The sequence below is a fragment of the Pyrgilauda ruficollis genome, unplaced genomic scaffold, assembly GCF_017590135.1.
Source record: "Pyrgilauda ruficollis isolate IOZ18807 unplaced genomic scaffold, ASM1759013v1 scaffold30, whole genome shotgun sequence".
Classification (NCBI taxonomy): domain Eukaryota; kingdom Metazoa; phylum Chordata; class Aves; order Passeriformes; family Passeridae; genus Pyrgilauda; species Pyrgilauda ruficollis.
The window spans coordinates 6,347,744-6,372,877 of NW_024524378.1; the positions used below are offsets into that span (position 1 = coordinate 6,347,744).

General features: G+C 34.4%; 1 protein-coding gene across 1 annotated transcript in view; it reads right to left on the reverse strand.

Moving 5' to 3' along the window:
* Positions 1–25,134, reverse strand: part of SNTG1 (syntrophin gamma 1) — a 309,019-nt gene that overhangs the window by 14,576 nt on the left and 269,309 nt on the right. Inside the window, exons 15-16 of the mRNA XM_041473703.1 lie at positions 12,316–12,468; positions 6,964–7,056 (exon numbers count right to left, since the gene is read on the reverse strand). Coding sequence (XP_041329637.1) covers positions 6,964–7,056; positions 12,316–12,468 — 246 coding nt within the window. The remainder of the gene's footprint in view (positions 1–6,963; positions 7,057–12,315; positions 12,469–25,134) is intronic.

Consider the following 25,134-nt stretch of genomic DNA (forward strand, 5'->3'; position numbering starts at 1 on the left):
CAGTTTTGTCTCCTGCGTCAAATTATCCACTGTGGACCAACTCTCTTCTTGCAGAAAGACTATTTACACTTAATAAACTTGAGCAACAGTGTTTGCACTTCATACTACAATGGCATCATTTCACCTGCTGTGAAGCCACATGAGGAGCAGGTGAGGCCACTTGGAGAAGAGTGAAACTAAGGGAAGACCTCATCGTAGTCTTCAACTTCCTTGTGAGGGAAAGAGGGGTGGCAGGCATGGAGATCTTCTCTGTGGTGACCAGTGATAGGACCTGAGGGAATGGCCTGAAGTTGTGTCAGGGGAGGTTTAGTTTGGATACCAGGAAAAAGATTTTTACCCAGAGGGTGCTTGGGCACTGGAACAGGCTCCCCAGGGAAGTGGTCACAGCACCAAACCTGACAGAGCTCAAGTTGTGCAGTGCTCTCAGGCACAGAGTGTGATTCTTGGGGCTGTACTGTGCAGGACCACGAGTTGGACTTTGATGATTCTTATGTGTTCCTTCCAAGTCAGGATACCCTGTGATTTTATGAAGTGCGTCTTGTCTACATACATGATCTATGGGAAGTCATAAGCATAATGCCATTCCATTGGCATGAATAACACAGGTTTTATTATATAATAGCAAGAGAAAGTTTGGCCTTCAGTAGGATGCTTGGAAAAAACCTAAGTCTGCCAATGTTTTATATTGATTAGACAGCTACATTCCAGATCACCTGTAAATAGTGGAGTAAACAAAGAAACCATCTTTATTAAGGATATGATGTCAGAGGTCACTTTCAAGTTCTAGTTTCATCAAATTCCTTTGTTGTCTTCTCCATCACACCTTCAAAAATCTATAGCTGTTTTCAACACTGCCTCCTTTTTTCTTCATACTCTGACTGTTTGGATTAGTCTTCCTTTTGATTTTTAAGGCAATTTTTTAATGTGTGGTATATGTTACAGAATTAGGCTAAACTTCAGTGGGCACCTTTCAAGCTAATGCTGTTTGTCGTAACTAAAACACATGATACTCCTACAAGTCAAACTAAATCAAGAGCTTAAGCCCTCCAGGTCCTTGTTTCTAAGAATAAAAGTAATTGAGTCTTCAGGCACCTGGGATACACCTTAATTTGTCTGTTTGTCTCACAGCTAATTGAGAAAGATTTCATTCTTGCCAAGTGACACTTTATCCAGAGTTATAGCAGCAGTAGGGAACTGAGTAGGATTAAGATCTTGTTCATGCTCAGTTCTACTGTGTTACTGATCTCTGGAGAGTGTCTTACTGCAAAAGAATTATGGTCCAAGGCAATTTCCTTTGTCAGCTGCTGCAGCTTTATAACTGTAAAGGGAAAGACAGGGGAGGACACAGAGGATAAAGAACAAAAATGAGACAAAGGAAAAAAGCATGAAAGTCGGCCCTTATAAAATAACTGTTCTTGTCCATTACTGAAATTACATAAAATGCTAAAAGACTACAGTGTATTTGCTTGGTGCCAATGGACAACATACCAACAATTGTTTCTAGCCACAGAACATAAAACTGTATGAAGCATGCTGATGGCTTATATTAAAGTTATAGTAGCTATTTGTTCAACATTTAAACCTTGAAGCATGGAATAAATATTTTTTCACAAGAGTTACATCATTAAATCTCCATCTTCCAGTGAGTCTGGTTTTTTTCTGCCTTCCCCACTACTGTAATTTGAATATTAAGAAGGTTTTTATATGCTCTTTTATTTCAATATGCTGTATATGTATTAGTTGCATGAAGAGACAGACAAGGTATGTATCCCTAGAAAACATGGGAGATTGCTCCTAAAGAAATTAAGAGAAATACTGATCTGTGTGATTTAGTAGTCTTTTGGTATGGAAACCAAATTAAATGTATTTGCAATGTTACTAATTCTTCCTGGTATATTCTCTTTTTTTTGGTGAAGGTTTCGGCAAGAGAACACAGGAAGGTACACTGAGATTTGTTGATAGGTACCTTGTGGGCCATTATGGAGCCTTTTCTTACCCTGTTCTAGCACCACCATATAATTCAGCAGCACCTTCATTTATTTTCAATCCTACAAGGGACACTTTTTTTTCCTTCTGAGAAATATATATTTTGACTGCTGTTTTAATGAGCAGTAAATATGATGGACTACAGACACAGCACTTTGCTCAGGTAGGTATATGGCAATGTATATCCAAAACAGACATACATTATTACATGGAATTGATGATGAAAATATGCACATTATAGAAAACAATTTTAATGAATATGTCAGTAAACCAGAAATATATATAATATACATATTTCCATGTATATCCTCCCATACATTTTTTATAGAAGCACATTAAGAATCAGTTACTGAATGGCACTTGAGTAAGTAGTTTTATACATTGGATCACTTTCAGAATAGTAGTTAGGTTCCGTTCTGTACATGTCTTGTTATTCTCTTTAATCTATCAGTCTCCATACTTAATTCTTAAGGTGCCTATTGTGGCTGCAAATCTTATTTATAAATGTTCATCACAGTATCTATGTACGTCCATACCTAACAGAAATTGCCCATGAGAGACTTACATTTGTTCATTAAAACATTGATGTCTATATATTAGCTAATGTTAGACAAATTTAGGACATGAATGCTGGGATGTAGCTGGGCAGGACTTGAGAAAAATATTTTCTCCGTAAACTCTGATACACAATACTGCAAAAAATGGCCTAGGATAAAATTTGGTATATAATTTCTAAGAACTGCCACAGAACCTTTTGCATCTTTTCAGAGTTTTCATATTTTAAAACCAAATAAACAAAACATTTAGCATATGGAACGTCTCTAGTGAAAAATTACTTCTGGAGTAGATGCTGTATACTAAGGCACCTTGTAGTGCAAGGAGTAACTAAGCAGAATCAGGAAAATATGATTAAGGCAGGAAAGAAAATAAAATATTTAAAGGGAATTCACAAAGATTATCTAAATTTACTTTTCACAGAATACCAGCAATGAAGAAAGAGGGAAGTTCAGTGAGGGGATTCTATCTGACATCCTGTATTTCAAATAAAGCATATAAAATTGGTTAAAGCTGGTGGGCATTTTTTGGAAGAAGTCCCCAGTGGAAGAGATCCCTTGAGGAAACTCCCTATTGATTAGAATTACATTTCTGTGTATGCCAACACAGGAAGCAGGTGGCTTTTTTGACTCCAGGTTTATAACTACCACAAATGAAGGACTACATAATGAAAATAATCATAATCAAACACGTGCCAGTGTTGGCTTGGGCTATGTGTCACAGTTTGCTTTCAAACCATACAGTGCTAATAAAAGATGACATCTTGCGCTGGAGCTTTGGCTCTGAAAAGTGCCACAGAAGAACAGGGGCATAAATATATTTATCATTACTTTTCAAGGTGCAAGGAGAAAAATTACTTTGTGGCCAAAATTCTATTTGGCAGAATTTTTACCTGAATTGAGAAGTAATTTTCTGAAATGTCGAGATAATCAGATTTAACCAGGTAGTCTTAAAAGCTGCTCACTCTCCTTTCAGGAAATTGTAACTGCTTTTTATAAAACATCATATGAAAATACTCCAAATGACAAACTACTGTTGACTGTATGAGTTATCAGTCAGAAAATGAATATGAGAAAGCAGTGAAATATGCAGCAGAAACAGCTATGATTTATGCCAGTGCTGTTATAATCACATCACAGCACAGATTCCTTCTGAATAACTCAGTTTAATACTTTGTGTACTCATATTTATCATAGGTCTGTGCAGACACAGAAACAATGTTTTTATCTAATTATGATGTTTGGCTTGAAATACATTTAGCACAGATGACAGTTTTTAACCACCAATTTCAATTTACATATTTAAGTATTATTTAAGGATTAAATGACAGCAAACAAGCCTTACAGCCTACACAGGGTTGTAAGGCTTTTGTCTGGAAATCATAAACATAATGAGAGCCATTATCCCCTATACACTTGTTCATGAAGACTGGGGTGAGTTTGGGGTTTAGAAAATTTGTGAAATTTTGACTGCAATTTGTCAGGGCATGTTGGACAAAATCTATTCACTTACTGGAAATGTGAGAGGAAGAAAGAATTTAAATATTATTGCACTGCTTAAATAACTGGAACATTTGAATAACTGAATAACGGTTAAAATAATGAGTTAAAGAATTTGGCTTCCTTCATTTCAGTTTATTCGTAATTATGCACTTATAAAGACAATCCACAGTCAATTCATTAGTAAGTAAGAAAAAAACTTAAAATACCATGAGCACAGTATTAAGTATAAGACTGAGACTGCCTGAAGATTTACTGAAGATACCACTGCAACAAAATATTAGGCAAGACTTCTCAGAAACTGTTTTGTTTCCAAAACATGAAAATGTCATAAAAAATAAGAATTAAAAAAATTAATGATATTCAGCAGATTTCTCCTCCAGGTACTTGTCCAAGACATTCTGTGAATTCATTAAAATATCTTGCATCTGCAGGGTTATTCTCTGAGCTGTTCTGAGAGAAATACAGAAAGAACAGTTCAATCTGACACTGAACTCTGAAGTCTAGGAAGTATGGCTTTAAGTTAATCTTTACACAAAAAGGAGTGGTTGAATTTGGTATGAGCAGCAGCAAAATAACAGAAGAGAACATGTACAGGAGAAGGACCACTAAGAGGGTTGGAGCATCTCTTTCATAAAGGCAGGCTGAAAGAGTTGAACGTGGAGAAGAGAAGGCTCCAAGGAGATCTTATTGCTGCTTTTCAGTACTTAAAGGAGGCTTATACAAAAATGGAGAAAGAGCTTCTCCCAATGCCTATAGTGACAAGGGACAATGTTTTTAAAGTAGAAGAAGGTAGAGTTCAGATTGGACATAAGAAAGAAATCTTAAAGGATCAGGGCGGTGAAACAGTGAAACAGGGTGCCCCATGGAGCTGTGGATATCCTGTCATTGGAAGTGAAAAGATAATAGCTTGTACTGATTTTTCAAAAAAAAATTGCAAAAAAATCCTAGAAATTATAAAGAACTATATGTAAATATTGTTTTCATGAATGGTATGACCTTTTTAATAATGTTTTTTTCTTTAATACTGAGTATGTTAATTCACAGGACACTTGCTAGGACTTTTGTATATCCTTAATTCACAAATGCACACGTAAATACTACTTAGATATGAATGATTGAATTAAAATCATACTAATGTTTTCCCTGTCCTCATTGGTTTTTTTCACTTTTTTTTTTTGAAAGCAGGGTTTGCTTCATATGAACTTCATAATGTGGAAAATAACATTTTTAGCTTAAGTGACTATACAGATCTAGTTTGCATTTCAGTATATATGAGATTAGCAATATTGTTGAAGAACATTGCCAGCACAGACATAATTTACACTTGTCATCATCATAATAAAGATATCTGAATAAATTTTTGGCTAAGAGCACTACAGTCTTCATCTTTCCATAAACTGATGGAGACTAGGTAATGTTTTTTTCTATTTGAACACCTACTAAAACATGGTTGACACACTTAAATTTCAGACATTTCACCTTATGGCTTGTTTGATAATTTGAATTACAGCAGTCTCTTGGATTATGTTGCTTTCTATTGTATTGTTTCTTTTCTTTTCTAATGCAACTGTCATCCTTATCTCACGCTGCCTAATGCCTGATAACCTAACAAAACAATGTCCTTTTTTTTAATTCATGGTGTAATGCTTTGTTCTAGCATACAATACCATACACATAATACAAGAAGGAATGGGTTCAAACTGAAAGGTTAGATATACAAAAGAAATTCTTTACTATACTTTTATATATATATAAAAATATTGGAAGGTGGGGGGAAAGCCACACTTTTTTTTTTACTGAGCTACTGTATTTTAATTCTGTTGTACTGGTATTTTAGTGTAATACCTTCTAAACTGATAGTCACATTTCACTGATTAATTATACAAGACTATTTGCTTAACAAAAAGAAACAAGGTTACATAAGTGTTTGAATTTAAAATTCATCAGTTTGTGCAAACAAACAGAATGGAGTGGGAATAATAAAAGGGTTTGGGTTAGTGGAGTAATGAGGTGGGAAGGCTTGACTTACGACAGAGCATAGGAACAAATTCTGGAGTCAAAAGGGCATTTTCAGCAGTTGGTGGTGGCAAAGTTGCAGCATCTCAAAGGAAAATAGGTATTGAAGAGAAGTGGAACTTGGAAGAAAGGTTTCACCATTTCGCTCAGAAGAAAGATTCTACCACTAACAGCAGCATCGAGCAGCAGCAGTAAAGCCTGAGCACATTGTAAGACTTGCCAGCAATTAGTGCAAATGCCAACATATGACATACTCAGGGTCTCAATGGTTTTACTGAGCCTTGGATGTGCAATAATACAATATGGAAGTTGATTCCATCTTATTTGCTTGATAAAGCAAACTCTTTCATCAGTTCTACTGAGTTTTTTTAAGGCTGACAGGAAAAGCTGATGGGTGAGACATATAGACTATGGTTGGCTTTTCTTTTTACAGACATCTGAACAATAATAGCTAAAATATAAACTGGGAATTGTGCAATTGCTGTAATAGCACACATTCCTGCCCATGAAACAAGAGAAGAGAATAGAAGATTATTTTTGAGCTCACAGATGAAACTGAAACAAAGAAAATTATCTTTTCCCAAAACCAAGGACACACTAGCAAAACAAACCATCAAGCTGAATCAGTGTGGGCTTTCATGTGAAATTAAAGAATAAAGATCTGATGCTTGTTTCAGATGGGTATCAGTATAGATTTTTCAATAACGAGCAAATAACAGAATACTATTTCTCACATAATTAGAAATCAGTCCTGAATTTCAACTAAAGCATGAGAGATTTGACAAGAGATAATCTGTTACTATAACAAAGAGAAGAACACTTGAAGGATGTACTACTTATCTGAAAATATTAGAAATAATGAGGAATACTAACTGTGTGATGGAAAAATTTCTTAGAACTTTACCTTTGTGGCAGCATCAAAACAGACAAAGCCCATGCTGAAGTCAATGGTAAGTCCCATAAGATGACTCTCTAAAACACAGGCATACGTCTTGCACTGTAAAAGAAAAATCAGAAAGGGTAGTTACCATAGAAGACATTCCTTAAATGCTTTTCTAGGACCACTCTTTCTGAGACTTTATTCTAATGTTTATGTACCTCAAAATTATTATCAGAAATGAGTAATTAGTGTGTAAATATGTCAGGTTTTTTTATTTCAAATAAAAGGATTTTTATCAGTGATGAAGTTGTCTAAGACTTATGAAAACAGGCTTTGCTTCCATTAGGGAAAAACTGAAAGGCTCAAAATTGCCTCAGTGCCTTACTAATAACATTTTCTTAAAGGAAAAATTTATTATTTTCAAACCTCCTTAATTGTTTTTCATATGCAACAACTTTTAAGATTAATATAATCCTTTTATCTTATCAAGGAAAAAAAAAGCATATATAAAGTATGTCTTTAGTACACTGTTTCTTGTGGTTTTCTGTTGTCCTAAATCTCAGGTAAAAAGCTAGTATTTCATACCATTTAGCAGCTAATGGAATTATCTGGATTTTTTTTTTTTCTGATAGTGGACCAATATGTGTCAAAGGTTTCTATGAGAAACCTTGGAATTCTGAAAGACTTTATCATTCCACTGTCTTTAAATATATGCTTCTATTTATTCCCATAACATCACACTTGAATACACATTGTGTGACATTTATAAGTGTGATTTTTAGAATCAAAACTACTGTTGTGCTTGAAGGCTGACTGCAGGTACAAAATGACAGACTTGTCTTTTTCATCACAAAATATGTAAAAAAAAATCAAAACATTTCCAAATCAGATGCAAGTTCTTTAAAGAAATTATTCTTATCTTATAGACATTTTGCCCTCCAGATTATACAGCTATACTCTTCAAATATTGCTGTAGCTGCCAAAATTATGAAATGAGAACAAAGACTTCCATGACCTATAATGTGGCAGCAAAATCAGAATGTAAATTGCAAATGTGGGAAAAATGTGGGCTACAAATTATAAGTGCTACAAAGAACCTATGATTATTTTTGGCATTTTGATTATGAAGATAAATCAGATGCCTTTACATATATATTCTTTGGAGGGGCTGTTTGGATTCTTAATGGTCTTCCTTAGAACAGAGAAAGCGGAAAGGTGCATTAACATCTTCTAAGAAGAAAATGCAATGAAGGAAAATTGAAAACTTCATACTTAGTGTTTATATTAACAAATAAATGTGGCTTTTTATTTTTTTTCCCTTTGATCAGCTACACCATGAGACTGCTATGAATGTGCAAAATTTGATTGTAAATCAGTGCTGAAAAAAAAGAGGACATTGCCTTTGGTATTATCTCATTAGTAGAAGAGAAAATGTAAAGTAATATATTTCATAGTTACTTACCATTAATTAAGTCACATATGCAAATCTTTTCAAGTTTTACAAAGCAAAAAATGTACATTTTTGTGGAATTATCTTGCAAACATCTTACAAGATGCAAATCACATTTTTATTTGTAAACGTTAAAGATCTGGAACAGACTTAGAGCCTTTACTGGAAATTAAATTTGGCATGGAAAAGGTGTATCAGATTTAAAATACATATTGTCATCTACAGTTCTCTAACCTCCCACCCCAACACCAGAGGCCAACCCACAGTGTGCACTGCAGCCCCATGCTGAGCTGACACAGCTCCCTCTGCTTTTCAGCCCAGAACTTGGACTGGCTAATTAGCCTCACTGGGAACTTAAGATTTATGAGAAACAGGACATACCAGCCTTGGTTCAAGGTTGTACTGAAAAAGCAAACTACTTCCAAGACTGAAGGGTATTTCTACAAAATGCAGTGCTCAGTTTGTGCTCAATTTGTATCATCTAGTTCAGCTCAGTGTAGTTCTTTGCAGGAAGAAACTGCAGATCACTAGTAGCAGCTGATTATTTAGTTGTTCTTTACTTATATAAATATAAGACCATTCTATGCCCTCACACTATGATGTCCAAAACAATTTAGAGAAGAAAAAAACGTGAAAATAACAAAAAGATCTCTGGGCAGTGAGAGTTTCGTTGCCTTGGGGAAGAATGGCCCTTGCTTTTTGCAGGTGTTTTATCCACTTGCATATGATTCTGGTGACAGGTCAGAGTAGGGATGTGAACTTTCAGACACTAATTAACTCTTGTAAGACTTTTCTCCTGTTTATTTTAAGTTGCCTTTTAATTCAGATATTTGGAGAAAACAGAAAGGCAAAAATTGCTATCAAGGTACAAGATAATTTAAGATTTTGTATACAGTTAACTTTTTAAAACTTTAAAAGTGACTACAAATAATATATACTGTGGATATTTGGCTTCGGTTGCTGATTTCTCACAAGAACTCATGAAAACCTTGTGAGAACTGAAGCATCCCCTTCCCAAAAGAAGCAGAATACACTTCAGCAGTCATTTGCTGTTCTTCCACAGAATACAAAATGTTTACTTTGGTTTATTAATAATTCAATGGGTCAGGCAGAGGCTGAAGGAGACAACTCGAAGTTGTTCCTTAGAAACTATTCCCTCAACATGCACAGTTTAAATTACGGAAAGAACAATATATTGTGAACTTCATGTAAGCCATCTCTGAACCTGAAACAAAATTAACTATAAATCTAAGACCTAATTCAGACTTTTAAACTGAAGATTTAAACTCAGATTCAACTTCAATGAAAACATATGTTAAAGTACTGCAACATAAAACAGCTTACATAATAATCCTTACATTAGAGAACAAACAACTACAGTACAAGCAAGGACAGCAAGAAAAAAATTCATGATGCAAGAGGTGAAGATATTAGCTGAAAGTAGCAGGAACACAAAGGGAATGTGACAGGCATATATATAATTGCACATCATTATGCAAGTTATAATAGTCTCACATTCTTTGTGTGACAATACTGTGAGAGAGTAAGGAAAAAGGATTTTCATTTCAAGTAATTTTTTAAATAGGTAATTATGAAAATGGATTACCATCACTTACTACATTACAAAACTAATTAAAGAGTGACTGTAACACACCAAAATGACATCACTGTAACATTGTGCCTTGTTATTGCTAAATTATCCATTTTTTTACTATTCGTCTTCTAATATATTTTCTAAGAAAAACCAACTGTTCAATTTTTGGTTTAGATATACCTCTGGCAGAAGCTATGAATTAGGCTGAAACAGAATTCATTACATATTTATAGTAATGCATTTAAAAAATATTTGAATTTGTTATATATTCTTTGGAGTTGGATTAGAATTGGCCCCGATTAACCTCTTCTGGAGGTTATAGCCATGGAGTAACAGTTATTCATTGCATGATTATGGAGTAGCACACAACATGGTTGAATATTTTTAAATGGTAATTTTAAACTGAAGGTATATTTTCAAAGTTATGTTATTGTATTGTAAGACAAACCTACTGGATTAGCATTCACTTTAAATATGAATATTCATATCAACACAATTGCATAAAGCAAAATTTTAGAAAAAATGTACCATTGATACCTTAATTTTGAACCTGTCACTTTTTTTTTCTCACAGAGCAATGAAAGAACTTGTAAGAAACAAAGCATGCCACCATATTTTTTCTGCATCTGCAGGTTGGTAGATGAAAGCAGTAATGGATGGCTAAAAGAAAAATGAGACCAAACCCAGTTATATTTAAAATATTCTATTTTTTTTTCCAAATCAAGATACAGAAAATAAAGAAAAAGAAAAGGTGAAATAATGAGTGTGAGTTCCACAATAATGTTCTATCATAAGAAGTCTGTTTGTCCACTTTCACAGATCTATAATCAAACAATCAACCAATCAATGAGGAAATAATTAATTTGAGTTCTTAATTGCTACATTGAACATCAGGAGAGACAAAAAAAGGTGAGAAGATTAAGACGAATCTGAGATTAAGATTATAAAGGAAACTATTTTGGAGAAGCCTGAAGGCAATTTTGAATAAATGCAATTCTAAAATTCAAAAGAAAAATCTAAACCAGGAATGCTATAGTATGAATCAATCTGAAAGTAGAACAAATATGAGGTGGCTTCTGAGATAAATGTTATTCAAGAAAAATGCTGTATATTCTTTTACTGATGGCAGAGCAGTGCTACTATAAAGTAGGTTGCAGTGAATTATATAAGAAAGACAACAATTCTCAAATATTTAGTGGCAGAGGACATACATTATTGCAAGTTTTACATAGAAAACGTAGTCTTAGATTTTCCAGTATGCAAGTACAGCTTAAAAGACAAGAATAGTTTCTATAAAAGGTAACAGCATATATGAATTTAAAAGAGGAAAGCCAAACCTCCCCTGACTCCTCTTGCAACATAAGTACTGTGAGTTAAAACTGACACCAGTGTAGTTTTTGCATATTGGATCTTCATTAGTATATACCAATTCAGTGCATCTGCATGTGGTGGTTTGCAGGTCAGAAAAGGGCTAATATATAACTAACTAACAGTTTGTCTGAATAAAAACATTGCATTCCCAGGAGGACACAGAAAATGAGCCAATACTTGCACAGCATAATACACTAATATGGCTTGGGTAGGTGTGTGTAACTCCTGCCAGCATCAACTAAAGCTGTTCTAACCACATGTATATTCCATTGTTAGAAAATCAATATTGCAATTGGGATTAGGTGAATTAAAATTGTGGTGGATGGCTTTTTTCTCCTTTTTTATGTCAAAAAGTCATGACTTTTTGTTCATGTGAGAAGTCATCTTTAAACACTCTGATATGGAATTTTGCTATAAAAAGTCACTAGTAATCTGTATTTGAATGCTGTCCATCTCTGCACTGTCACCTGATAACAGAGTAAATACACAAGGAACAGGAAATACGTGAAGAAAGAATAATGCATCTGAGGTACAACTTTTGTTCTTGCTTGTATCCAGTGAGTACTTCCCTCAGTATACTCTCATTCCTGGTATTACAAGGACTATTAATTCCTGCAAGGTTTTTCAGTAACAAATAAGGTAGCATGTAAGCGAATAAGAATATCTAAACACTTGCATTTTGTCCCTGAACCGTAGATTGTTTTTTCTTCTCTGTCCGTGAACTTCAGTTAACAAATATGTATCATGTTGTCATAATAACTCAAAGATTGTATTTCAGGTGACCTCTTCTGAAGGCTAGCTTGCAAGCTGTTTGGGAACAGCAAAAGCAATTACTTACATAAAAGAGTAACAACTTGAGAGCTGCAGAAGATCATAAAATTTCTCAAAATTCCATCATTATTTCATATGGGCCTAATTTGTTAATGTATTAAAACATGATCAACAAGGCAGTTGTGCTCACCTGTATCCGTTCAACTTCTAAAAAAGTTGCAGTTTGGAAGGCTTTTTCCCATAGTGTTAGGTCAGACTCTAGTTCCACAGAAAAGTAAAGATCTTCTCCAGATTCAGACTGGACACTGAAGCAATGTTTCCGACGGTCCAGTAGATCACTGTCCTGATGAAAACCTGAAGTTATATAATCTGGCACACATCAATTAATATTTTTAATTGCAAACATTTATGTGTCAAACCCAGCATTTTTAAATGGCATTTTAAATGACAGGAATAACCACAGTCGCTGAGGAACTGAGAATCAGGGGTTTGGTCTAAACATTGACACTTCAATGAATTTTAAAAACGATGCCTATATTCAGAATGGTACAGAACAGCATATCTCAGGCAGTAACTTTAAATATTTTAACAAATCACTTCTCAAAAATGTTATCAGCTATACACTTTAGATATATTCTATGAAAGTTTTCCACTTTCTAATCACATGAGGAACACAAATATCAGCTTCTCTGACCTATTTGACTTATACACCCTATTCTGGAAGGTTGGTCAAAGGAAAATATTTATTTTAAGAAGCACGAAAAGTTCATATGTTCTATTTTCTTTATAGAGGCTTGAGAAAACAAGTTCATATTTCTGCAGGTTTACAAAATCCAACATACAATTAGTCTTTAAATGGATACTGCATGCAGAGACTATAGTGGCTGCCCATGGTTAGGTTGCTGGCCTTGGTCCTGGAGGAGAAAACTACTTTTGGCTTTACTTTCAACATAACATCACATAATAGACATCCGGTTATAAATATTTAATAATTAATGATTGCTAGTATTTGTAGTTGGTATTAAACCAAATAATAAGCAAGTTAAATAAGAAATCCATTCATTAAAATGTTTTCAATTATTTTTTAGACTTTATATAATAAAAAGGATGCGTCATGCTAAAACTCTGGCATGTAATTTGTTCTTGTGAAAAATAGGTTTGCAGAAACAGCTTTAATTAATTTAGTCCCTGCTACATCAAAGAAGTTGCCACAAGTCACAAGATCACCAGCTGTCTTTGCCAATACATCTGGAGATTTGGGTATAAGTAGCCTGCATGCAATTTTCACAAAGTTACCTAACAGCAAAGGGCAGAGTTAAGTTCAGCAAAGGAGACTCATGGGACAGTATCGCCTTCTGGTTATACACAACTTGAATAGACCAAGGGGAGCACAACCAGCTGATACAAGCTGGAAGAGCAGCTTACATTGTTCAAGTCAGCTCTCCCTGGGGCAGAGAACCAGCAACCTAAAGCTGATTGAGAACAAAATGCATAAAACAGGAACCTGTCTGAAACTATCACTCTCAGTTATACAAGTAGCAAGGGGAGAGCAAGCACTACTTTCCCCTTTCCATTCATTCAGTAGAAATGTGACTGACCTGATCAAGGAAGCCAGTACATCATGCATTCATGAATGCTTCTGGTTGAAGCATGATTTACAATTTCTAGAAGAATTGGCTATGGAGGCATCATATCCTCTCTTTTCAATCACCATGAAAAAACAAGTTGCTATGATTTTAAAATGACCAGTCACTGTGGAAAAATCTCCTTCCTTACTTCCATCAAGTGCTAAGCTTAGTAGCTGTACAAGGCTTAGTCATCTATGAAAAAATCAGCATGAACATGTTTGATGTTAAAAGACAGCATTTCCAAAAAAAAAAAAAATCTTGTTCCAGATTTTTCTTCCAAATATTCACAAGGAAGTATAGTTGAACAGTTAGGTGTAGCTAAATAATAGTCTATGTCCTATCAGAAAAATCTTTTGTCTTTTTTTAGTATCTCCTTTATCCCTTCTTTTTTTTCCTTTTCATTCAGGCCCTTCTACTAAAACTGAAGCATCAATTGTGTTCACAGTATGTCCTGACCAGCATTCATAATAGAGGTTATAATATCCAGGTTGTTGCTAATGACATCTATGCTCCATTGCACACACAGCCTCAAAGCACACAGAGCAGCAGCACTGTGACAAATGTTTAACCTTGTGGAAATGTGTAGCAACAAAACACAGCATCACAGGGTGGCTTGGGCTTGAAGGAACCTTAAAGATCATCCAGCTCCAATCCCTTATGGCCATGGGCAGTGAAACCTTTCACTTGAGCGGGTTGCTCAGAGCTCATCCAGTCTGGTCTTGAACACTTCCAGGAATAGGACATCCATAACTTCTCTGGGCAACTTGTTCCAGTGCCTCACTATTCCCACAATAAAGAATTTCTTCCTAACATCTAATCTAAACCTACTTTCTGTCAGTTTGAAGCCATTCTGCCTTGTTTTGTCACTACATGCTCTTGAAAAGAGTCCCTCTTCATCTTTCTTATAGGATCCCCTTAGATACTGAAAGGCCACCGTGAGTTCACCCTGAAGCCTTCTCTCTTCCAGGCTGAACAATCTCAATTCTGCATGAGCAAAAGCACTGGAAAACCCTCACTCCTCCAGGGCAGAAAAGCTACTTCTTTTAGAAGTAGCACTTCTTGTCTGACGAATCTTAAATGGGATCTTGAACTGCCTGTGCCTCCAGATCTAAAGCTGATTGAACGGGCCTGTTGGCCCACAACCCAAAGGACCTATTCAGCATGGAGTGCGGCAAGACTCATGTGTAAGCTACATGGATCTCCTGGGGAAGGTTTTAATCCTTCATAGCTACAACCACAGAAGAAACTAAAAATATTTTGGACTCATCTTTACCTGTTCATGTGTACAGTTAGTATATAATAAGTAATTGTTAGTAATGGAGACTCTTAAAGCTTTTCTGAAACATGATTATGTGGGATCACATGAATAATTTGCTTTAAAATAACTGAAGTAATAACCCCTGTTTTCAAATGGGACAGAGCTTAGTGCATGGCTCAGTTCCAGAATGCATATCTCTATTTAGCTGGGCACAGCTAAAATTTGATGCTTTTAAATTATATCCTTAGACTCTTCCAGTAGTATGAGCTTTTTTTGTCTCCTATTGAGAAGAATATGCTGTCTAGGAAAAAGTGAGGAGTTATTGCATAGACTGTGAAAAACAAAATGTTAGAAGTTTCATTGAGATTGATCTCTGTTAAAAAGCACTTGAAAAATGCAAAAATCTCTAGAGGCTTTGAAGTAATTAAATAAAAACTTATGTATTTTATTATCAACACTGCTAGTAAGAATTGTACTAGATTCTACTAAGCATTACATCAAGCCCAGATGATGGGAAAAAAGCTAAATGGGATCTACAATAATTATCCAAGTTTTTGCTACTTACGTATGAAAATGAGAGCATGCTTTGATTTAGGAAAGATCTAATCAGTCGTAAGGTAGTATTTCCCCTCAGTGTTTTGCATATAAAAAGTTTAGAATATTTCATCTACTACATTATACTGTGGCAAACAACGCACATAATGGACTCATTTATTATTGGAATTTCCATTATATGAAGTTCCTCTTCAGAATGAAAACAAAATACAACATTTCCCTAGAAATAATAATTTAACCAATTAATAATTTCAATTTGTGATTAGCTGTAATGTATACACTTGTGATTTTGATATCATCATCTATGATTAGGTCCATGATAAGAGAAGTGCACGTCTAATACATTTAAATAATGTATTTTAGTTTTACTAAAATTGCTAACATATATATGAAGTATTCCCTTCCTAATTAGTAGTATCCCATCCTACATGTAAAAAAGTTCTGGGCAACGTTCCCCTTAGTACTGCTTCTGACATTTTTTCTGCTTTTTCGGCAAGATCTTTCTTTAGTTTTGCATTTCTTCTCAAGCACTAAAAATCTGTATTTAAGGTTTATAGAATGTAATAATTTGTGCAATAGATAACTGGACAAAACTAAGCTAAAGCAAACTAGGCAAAGCTAAAAGATAGATATCCAAACATCCTTATAAAGACAAGACAGGAATTTAAAGCTTTTTTTTTTTTTTTTTTTTTTTTTTTTAAACAAATCCAGCTGGGAATTGTCCAAAAGTCTGCAAATTAAAAAAAAAACCAAACTTGTCAGGAGTCTCAAAACCAGGTCCGGATGAAGCAGAAATCTTAATTAATTAACTTTTACCAAACCACTACTTCAACTAAAATATAAATGTCATTCTACCCATTTAAGAATCTTCTATGACCCTGTGTTATTATATTCATTTACTAGTCAATGATGGACATGAGCCAATTTCATGTTGAATTTTTAAGAACTTTTTCATACTGATAATGATTAGTTGTACCTTTTGCCCCTGATGTTCTCGTTGTGAATTAATAAAACTCTCTGAAGAGAAGCACACACAAAACTTTTAGCAGTGTGCTAATTCTCACTAGAGGGAATGCAGTCCTGCTGAAGGATGGACTGTGACGAAAGACATTGGCTCACACCCAGCTTCAGGGTAATCCAGCATCTCTGCTGACAGGACAGTATGACTCCTGCTTGCCTAATTAATAATGATATCCATGCTAAGTGACAGTAATAAATTTGTCCATGGGAACTAAGCATGGATCATTAGGCAGGTCCTTCCAAATTAAGGCAGAATGCCTTTTTATCACTAAATAGTGATTTCGCCTTCCCTTCTGCAGGGGTAATCTCTTCTCTTTTGAAAGACTGCTCATTCCAGAAGCAGCACTACTTCTTTTTGATTACTTGTGTCCTTTCATTTTGAGTAGGATGAGTGCATTAAATATTCGCATTTTGACTATTATTTAAATCTGCTATGATGCAGGAGGCCCTCACCTCTTGTGATAGTGAGAGTTGAGGTCTTCTATTCTACAAAGGTCTCTGCACCAGAAAACAAACATTTGCCTCTTTCATGCTCATGGCATGATTTTTACTCAGGAGATGCTGAAGAATTTTCTGGAAGTCTGATTAACCTATAAAGTTACATGTAATATAGAGAGTGGCACATATATTTTTGCCATGGAACTGTAAATGTTAGTGACACCAGTGAGCAGTTTTTGACATGAACAACAATTCATGTAAGATGTTCAAAACCATCCTACAGAGACAAAATAGACTTTGACTTTCAAGAAAATAATTTCAGCTGTTAAAATGAAGTAAGTATTCACATCTCTCATATTAATTATAACAGTTCTGCAAAACACATAAACTAGAAAATAAACAAAACCTGTTTTCTTTGTTGACTACTTTAGACAGTTCTGCCAAAAGAAGTCTGTCCTTTCATAATCAAGATTCAAACATAGCACCTAAATTCTCTGAAGATAAAAAGCATTTTCTTATGCAATAACTCCAAAGCAACTGTAAAAATTTCTCACATCATGCCTTTGCACTTGCTGGCATCAGTGCCCTGAGAGTTTTACTGTTTGTTTCTCCTTTTACATATCAGTTCTGGCTGCATAAACATACATCCTTCTTTCTAAGGGTATATAATGATCTACTTCTTCAGCTGGAATTTTCAGAACACTTTGCTTGAGCATCACCATTAGTTGCTATGGTGATGGTTCTAATAGCATTTACAGGCAGCAGGGAACAGATTCACTCCAGAGTGAAAAAAACATACAGTTTCTCCAACATATTCTCATTACTCAAGTAATAATAAATTATATCAATGCAGGCATGTGTTTGTACATAGCTCATCTTATTTGGACCCTTCTGAATTTTATTGTGAAGAAGTGTAAAAAAAAAGTTGAAATTACAAATATCTATATATACACATATTTAAGTAAACACAGAATTGCAACCAAACTAAAACTGGACAGAAAGTATTTTAATGTTCAGATTTGACAAAAAGTATGTTTACTCATGGGGGAAACTGCTTATTATTGCAGAATAAATGTTACTTTCAAGTAAATTTCCATTAGAAAAATCTGTCTGATGACTGGAGAGAAAAAGAAAAGTTCATTCCATTAGGTTCAGCATTAAGCTTGAATCACTTTTCTATTCCGCCTGAATAGGAAAATTAATTTCCTATTCTGGCTGATTAAAAGACAGTCTTGAAGACCCTCATTTGAATCAGAGCCAAGTCTGAAAACAGGTATCTTCTGGGTCAGTGCCATAATTGTGTCTATTTCTTAATGAACTCTACCGATAAACTTGTTTATTTTTTTGCCATATGAGGAAAAATTTTAAAATGTTCATAAAACCAGCTAATCTTTTGAGGAAATAAATATTCTAATACTTTCTGGAGAGGCATTAGTGGTTATTTTCTGTTACAGAGAAATCAGAGATGAGTATAATTACAAACAGATACTGAAAAATGCGCTGATCATCTCTTTAGAGAGTTACTGAAGTTTAAGGTCTTTTACCTCTCCAAACTTTGAGACATTATTTGCTGGAAATTAAGAACAGATCCCATAAGACTAATTATAATGATAATGGATAGCAATGTTAAAGAGTGATCCTATCTTTTCATTCTGACCCTTTTTTAAAATAGTTTCTCAAATTTAAATAATTGCAGCTGATTTTTTTCCATGTTAGTTGTCTGCCTGAGGATATTGCTGTATTTTATATTATAGTTAAAATGGCTAAATCAGTTCTGTAAAATAAATTACAAAAAGGAATTAAATTGGATTATCCCAGTAAAAAAGAAAGAAATAAACAGAGCCCCCAGATCTGCTTTTTGGGCTGCTCTGGACTAGCAATGGCTGATTCAGGGACAGGGACACTTTTGCTGCCCTTTGGAAGAAAAGTTAAGATCTACCAAAAAAAATTTAGTTGTTCTGGGCAAAATTTGACTGTTACCATTCTGAAGATTTCATTCTGAACATGCTGCATCCCCATGGCATAAAGGAGGAGAACCTTCCCTATATTTCCAGCCGTCAAGCTACTGGCCCTAGTAAGTGAGAACAGGATACTCTACATTTCCTTAAAGTGCCTATGCACCTCTTCAATAACAGAAAAAACACCTAACTCAACAGCAGAAGTGGACAAAGAAATTACATGAAAGAAAAGTTATTTTCATTCTCATTTTTGACAGTTTTTGTAATTTTTTTCCCTCAACTTTTGATGTATTTGTTTTAAAGGCAGACAGAGATCTTTTAAAGGTCTTCCTCATGAAGGACACAAAATTTGGAAGGGAAAGCATGAAACGTGATTTAATAAAAGACTGGAAAGTTACCCACCAAACTGATTATCTATTATATTAGAAGAAGTATCAACTTGACTGCATACTCTTTCTTATTTAGCTTTCTTTCTTTTTTTGGACAGAATTTCTTGCTCAAATAGCTTGTCAATACATTATGTCAAGGTGAGAGCACATTAGAGCAGCACATTGAAAAGCATTTGTGTTAAATATCACTATGTCAGAAAATTTGTATAAGCAAATGTGTAAAAACTTTATTTTACATGCACTTACTAATAGTGCTAAGAAAAAAAAAATAAAAAGGGACTGTGGTAAAAAAGGTCCTGTCACAAAACAAGATAAAGATCTTTTAAGAAATTAAGATTTCTGGTTTCACTGCTGGCTCTGGCTCTTGGGAGTAATCAACATTTAGACCTCCACTGAGAAGAGAATGCACCAAATGAAGTTTTGAATATCTGCCCCTGAGACAGGAGCACTTTATTTCATATAAGGCTTGGGACACAGTTTCAATGAAAAATAAAAAATTGCCACTGCTGCATGAATTCCTAGAGTCACAAATTCCTTGTGCAACAAGATTGCAGCATCTCAAGCTTAATTTAAGTATTGCAATAGCCAGAAATAAAGATAGGAAAAAACCTCAAATAATTAAAGTCCATGACCATAAAAGAAGAGAAAATTGATAAATAAGAGAAAAATATTTCACAAAAATCTACTAAAACTGATGAATCAGAGTATATTAGCTAATACAATACCACTCCAACCTTTAGACATGCTCTGATTATATTAAGTCAATGGAGAGAAACTTCTCGAGTTTACTTCTCAAGATAAATCTCAAGTATCTTGCATTTAAGACATATACTTCTCTTTCCCAAGTATCCTTACAAAGTATTTGTATTTCACACCCCATTTCTGCTCTTTTTCAACACTCCCTTTGCCTTATGTTGAAAGTTAATTTGGCTTTGCTTTTCAAGGATGTTGCAACAGCACTGTCAGTCTCATAACTAGACAGGCAGCAAAAAGCAATTTCTGAAACAGAGAGGTTGCAGAAGGCATTGAAAAGTTTATTTTCTGTATCTGTTATTTTTTGTTGTTTTCCTCTGTGTGTTTATCTTGTTATTTCTTCTAGGATGAAGGATCAGACTCTGAGATTGGCAGCCCCAGCCCAACACAAGTCATTTATTTTTCACCCAAAAGGTGACAGTTTATATTAATATCGCATAAGAAATGTCAGAAAAAGGCAGAGAGGGGGGGAATTAATAAAAAATAAGAAACCTCTCTAAAGTTAACAGGAAACATGAAAAGCTTTATTTAATAAGTTTACATTTCAAATACTGTTTGTCCTTTCTCTCTGAACCAAACAAAAAATGAATAAGTCTTCGTACAGTGGCAGTTGTCATGCACGTAATGACATTGCCTCTTTACTTTCAGAAAAGACTCTTACATGGTGCTTCAGAGTTACAGCAACATCAACACCTTTTACACACAGGGCCCAGTGAATTTATCCAGAATAACATGGATTAGGGCTTGCATAACTATGTACATGTTGAGGAGAAGTGAACTGAAATCACACAGAGAATCACAGAAAACGTGTATGATCTCGCCTGAGGTGCAGCCACCTAGTGCCTATCTCTGTGCACGATAGGAGCAGCTACACACCATCTTACACTTAAAAGGATCCAGTGGTGGAAATTCAGTGGCCTTGTTAGGACTCTATTTCAATACACAAATTCTTCTTTATGGCCTAACTGAAGCCAACTTAGTGTTAGCCTTGATGCCAATGGGCATGGAGATATTTCTGACTATTACTATTTTTCTTTTCTGAGAAGACAACTGTAATTCTATTTAGAGTGGAAATAGATGCTCTTTTCTGTGGAAATATTATATAGTCTTAAATGTAGGACAGAAGGCAAACCAAAGACTGAAAATCACTTCAATTGTTTTCAATTTATATACTCAACAGTTAGCATTCTTTCCAAGAACCTGGCTAAATCCCAGCTTGAAAATCTGACATTCCTTGGATGCAGCATTAATTTATTCCTAAAAGGGCTGCACTGCTTCTGCCTCTTTAGCATTGTGAGTGCGAAGTCTTTTAGTGAAATCACATCAGGATGCAATTCTCACCATTGAGCAAACCATGTGAATGACAGACCTCAAAATACGTTCTCTACCTGCATTTTATATGTTTATGTGTCTATTGGAACTATTTTTAAAACTTACCTGTATACAATATCATTGTCTGTAGTTTCCCATCCTTTTTATATCATCCTTTTCTCATACTTGGCTTACTGGAAATGGACAGCATAATTACAGGCAATTTAAGTGGGAAAAATTAACATAACTACGTTTGAGGATTTTACACATACTAACAGCTAAAATAAGGAAGGAATCACAAGTCTTCTGAGACATCAAGTTGGTCCTGATTAATATAGCAACTAAATTATAGCTGCACTGATGTGAATGGTACTAACTGTAAACACCAGTGATTCACTACCCTGACATGTTGCCAGCACAGACTGCCTTCCACAGTTATCCTCACATTTCATTTCAGAGCTGATCTGACACTTGAATATGTTTCCTGTTTTATGCTGAATAAAGCATAATCTAACTGTGAATCTCCAAATATTTTTGTATGCCACTGAAGATAGGAGGCAGGTGACTAAACTATAGAAAGCATTTTCTCACAATTACAAGGAGATGTTTGGATGAGCTGAAGAACATAAGTAATTGAACAAAAAGGACAGAGAAGTGCAATTTCTTATGCTATTCTTTATAATTTATCTGAAATACGTAACAAACTTTTTTCTACCCCTGTATGGAAAAAAATGTTTAAATATTTAAACTATTTACAAATTTATTTAAGATACTTAAATCTTGTTCAATTATACACACTTACAAATGTACACACTCTCAAAACACTCATGTTAAAACTGTGTATCAAGAGGTACCAAAAAGACATATACAGTTAAATCAGATTTGAAATACTGAACACGATAAGGCCCTCTGCCTTTCTGAAGTTAGTGATAGAATTATCTGCTTTTATGGAATATTGAATATTGTTCAATTGCAACATTAAAATTAGTTGGCTGTTAAAGGGGCTTTACTCCCCAAAATAAAGGATAAGGTGAAGCAAGCTTCTGGGAGAATAAATTAGAAATATTTATTGACAGCAAATTCTTCCAGCAGTTCTATTGAAAATGACTCATAGACACATTTTAATGTCAAAAGCAGTATCATTAAATGATCTTGCTTGACAAATTTTTTAACATGGACCACAGATTTTCAGATTTTCATCCACATGCTGGTGGTGTCACTGTCCCATTAGCATTAGTCTGAATAAATTTATGCTTAAAAAAAAAAGAGTGGTTTAAATTTATCAACTTCTTACTGGTTCACATGGTGTGGGACTGGTTGAAGTGATTTAAATGGCATCGACTTCTTTCACTGACTAATAAGCACAGCTTTTAAAGTTCTTGCCTTCTTTGCCATTTTAACTCGCCTCACTTTGATTTCTACTTACTTTCTTTTTACCTGCTTATTTTTTAGGGTTAAAAAGCTCTTCAGTGCCTTGTTTTCTCTCTGCTTCCACCCCTTAATAAATAGATCTATTGAATTTTTAATAAATTATTTCATATGCTTACCAATTTATGCATTTACCCCCCCAGGTCTTAAGTTATTTGCATCTCCATAAATGCTCCTTTTACATCAAACACAGCCCACTGCTGTTTGCCATTATTTCACAATTAATAATTTAAACCAATTAAATTAAAATGTGATTTTTGTACTCAGCCAGCTTTACCTAGGTTTCATGTCAATAAATATTATTTCATCCCCAAAATCTTGAAAATTAAGAGCTTCATATTTATGTGATATGTGGTTTTATCTGGTAGTTTGTAAACTTTATATAGAATATTTTTTATATTACATTATTGTTATGGTAGTGTATGAAAGTGGTTATGAGGGTTTGGGTTTTTTTTCTCTTTCTTTACTATATAAAATTTTAAATACTGAATTAGGGGATCAACAACATTTTGCTAAATTTCTTTCAATAAAACTGTTTTTCACACAATGAAAAGACTGCTTTTTAAAGTATATTTTTATGCTTCAAGTTTTAAGAGTCTTCCTGGTCATTTAGAAGGTCCTAATCAAATTAGAATAGAGACTTAATGCCTTGCTTCTGCTTCCTTTTCTTTGTAATCTGATCCAGAAAATAAAAGAAGAAACGATACAGTTACAGCAAAATAGTGATTTATTTATTGATGAGCATTATAAATATGAATTCACTAGCTATAAATCACATAATAATCTCTGACATCTCTGAATAAGGTGCAGAACATTCTGCCTTTTAGCTGCTTCAGACTAAGGCAACTGTGACAACTGAAAATGGCATCCCAGTCTTCTATATTGTTTGTGAAAGGAATCAGAGCCTTGGAAGGGATACTAGAGGAAAAAAGAACACTAAACACATGCAAGTAAATATAAAGAAAACTTTGGTCATGGTGGCAGCCAAGTTTTGGGTTTTACTTAACACTTTTTGACTATATACTCTTTCTGAAGATTAAATCAGTTAAGTACTTTGCAGTGCACAAAGTATTGTGTCGGCATTAATATTTATTTACTGTTTAATATTTCTACTGTTACCAGAAGAGGAATTAATCATCCTGAAACACTAAAATAGGCAATCAGTATGCATTCTGTAGGATCTGGGAGCTCATATTCTCCACTGTAGTGCTTTCATGAAGAGAAACTTAGAGAAGTCTCTCAAAGTGAGGAAAATGACAATTCTATTTAAAAAGTTACACTTTGAGTAGTAAGTCTCTCAAATCCAGACTGTTCTTGTGAAGTTCATCAGAATTTCAGTCACAAATAAGGAGTGGAAAATGGAGAAAAAATAATTACAGACATATTAAGTAAAGTCCTATCTCTGTGGCATGAGGACAGTTATTGAAATTGCCAGTATACCCAGGAGAAATTACCAACTACCTTGGGTGACAGTTGCATCCTAATGAATGTAAGTCTGAATATGGACAATTTTTTTTTTTTAATATCTCATTCAAATGCAAGCAAGCCATGCAATACAGATACACTTTGCTTGGTAAATGATGTGGTAACACTTAACTAAAGCACTACTTCTCACTCCTGAGCTAACTCATACAGGGGTTAGCACAGCCTACTTGCAAGTCCTTTTACTTGAAGTGAATATTAGCCAGAAAACCTGTGTCATTCTCCAAGTCAAATAGGTTTATAACAAAAGTAGCATTTGAGGTACTATAAAAGAGAAGAAGGTTGAAGGTGATCACAAAGCACCAGAGTAACTTTTTTTTTTTTACGTGGCCTCTGGTTCAGTAATATCCATGGGGCTTGTTCAAATGGGTCTAAAAACCACTCATTGCTTAAATGGAGACTTTTAAGATGCTGTCATAAAAGCTGAACAAAACCTTGAGTTCCTACTGATGTTCAATGTAGTAGTGTAATGGGAAGCTGTTTTTCTTGGTTTTATTTGCTTTTATATTTAGTGAAACCATAGTTAAGTTCTATAGCAACTGCTGTAGAAAACTAGAATATGGTGAAGATTAATGGTTCAATGTCAGAAGCTGCAATTCCATTGCAACGATTTTCCCACTTGCAGTTTTTATTATTTACAGGTTTTTGTCAGCTAAAGAACCTGCTCGAAACATTTCAGCATTTTATAAGCCGGACCATATTTACAGAAAATACACAAATAACTGAATATGAATAAAGTGATAAAGAAACACATAAATTATATTCTTATATTACTTATGCTGGAATTGT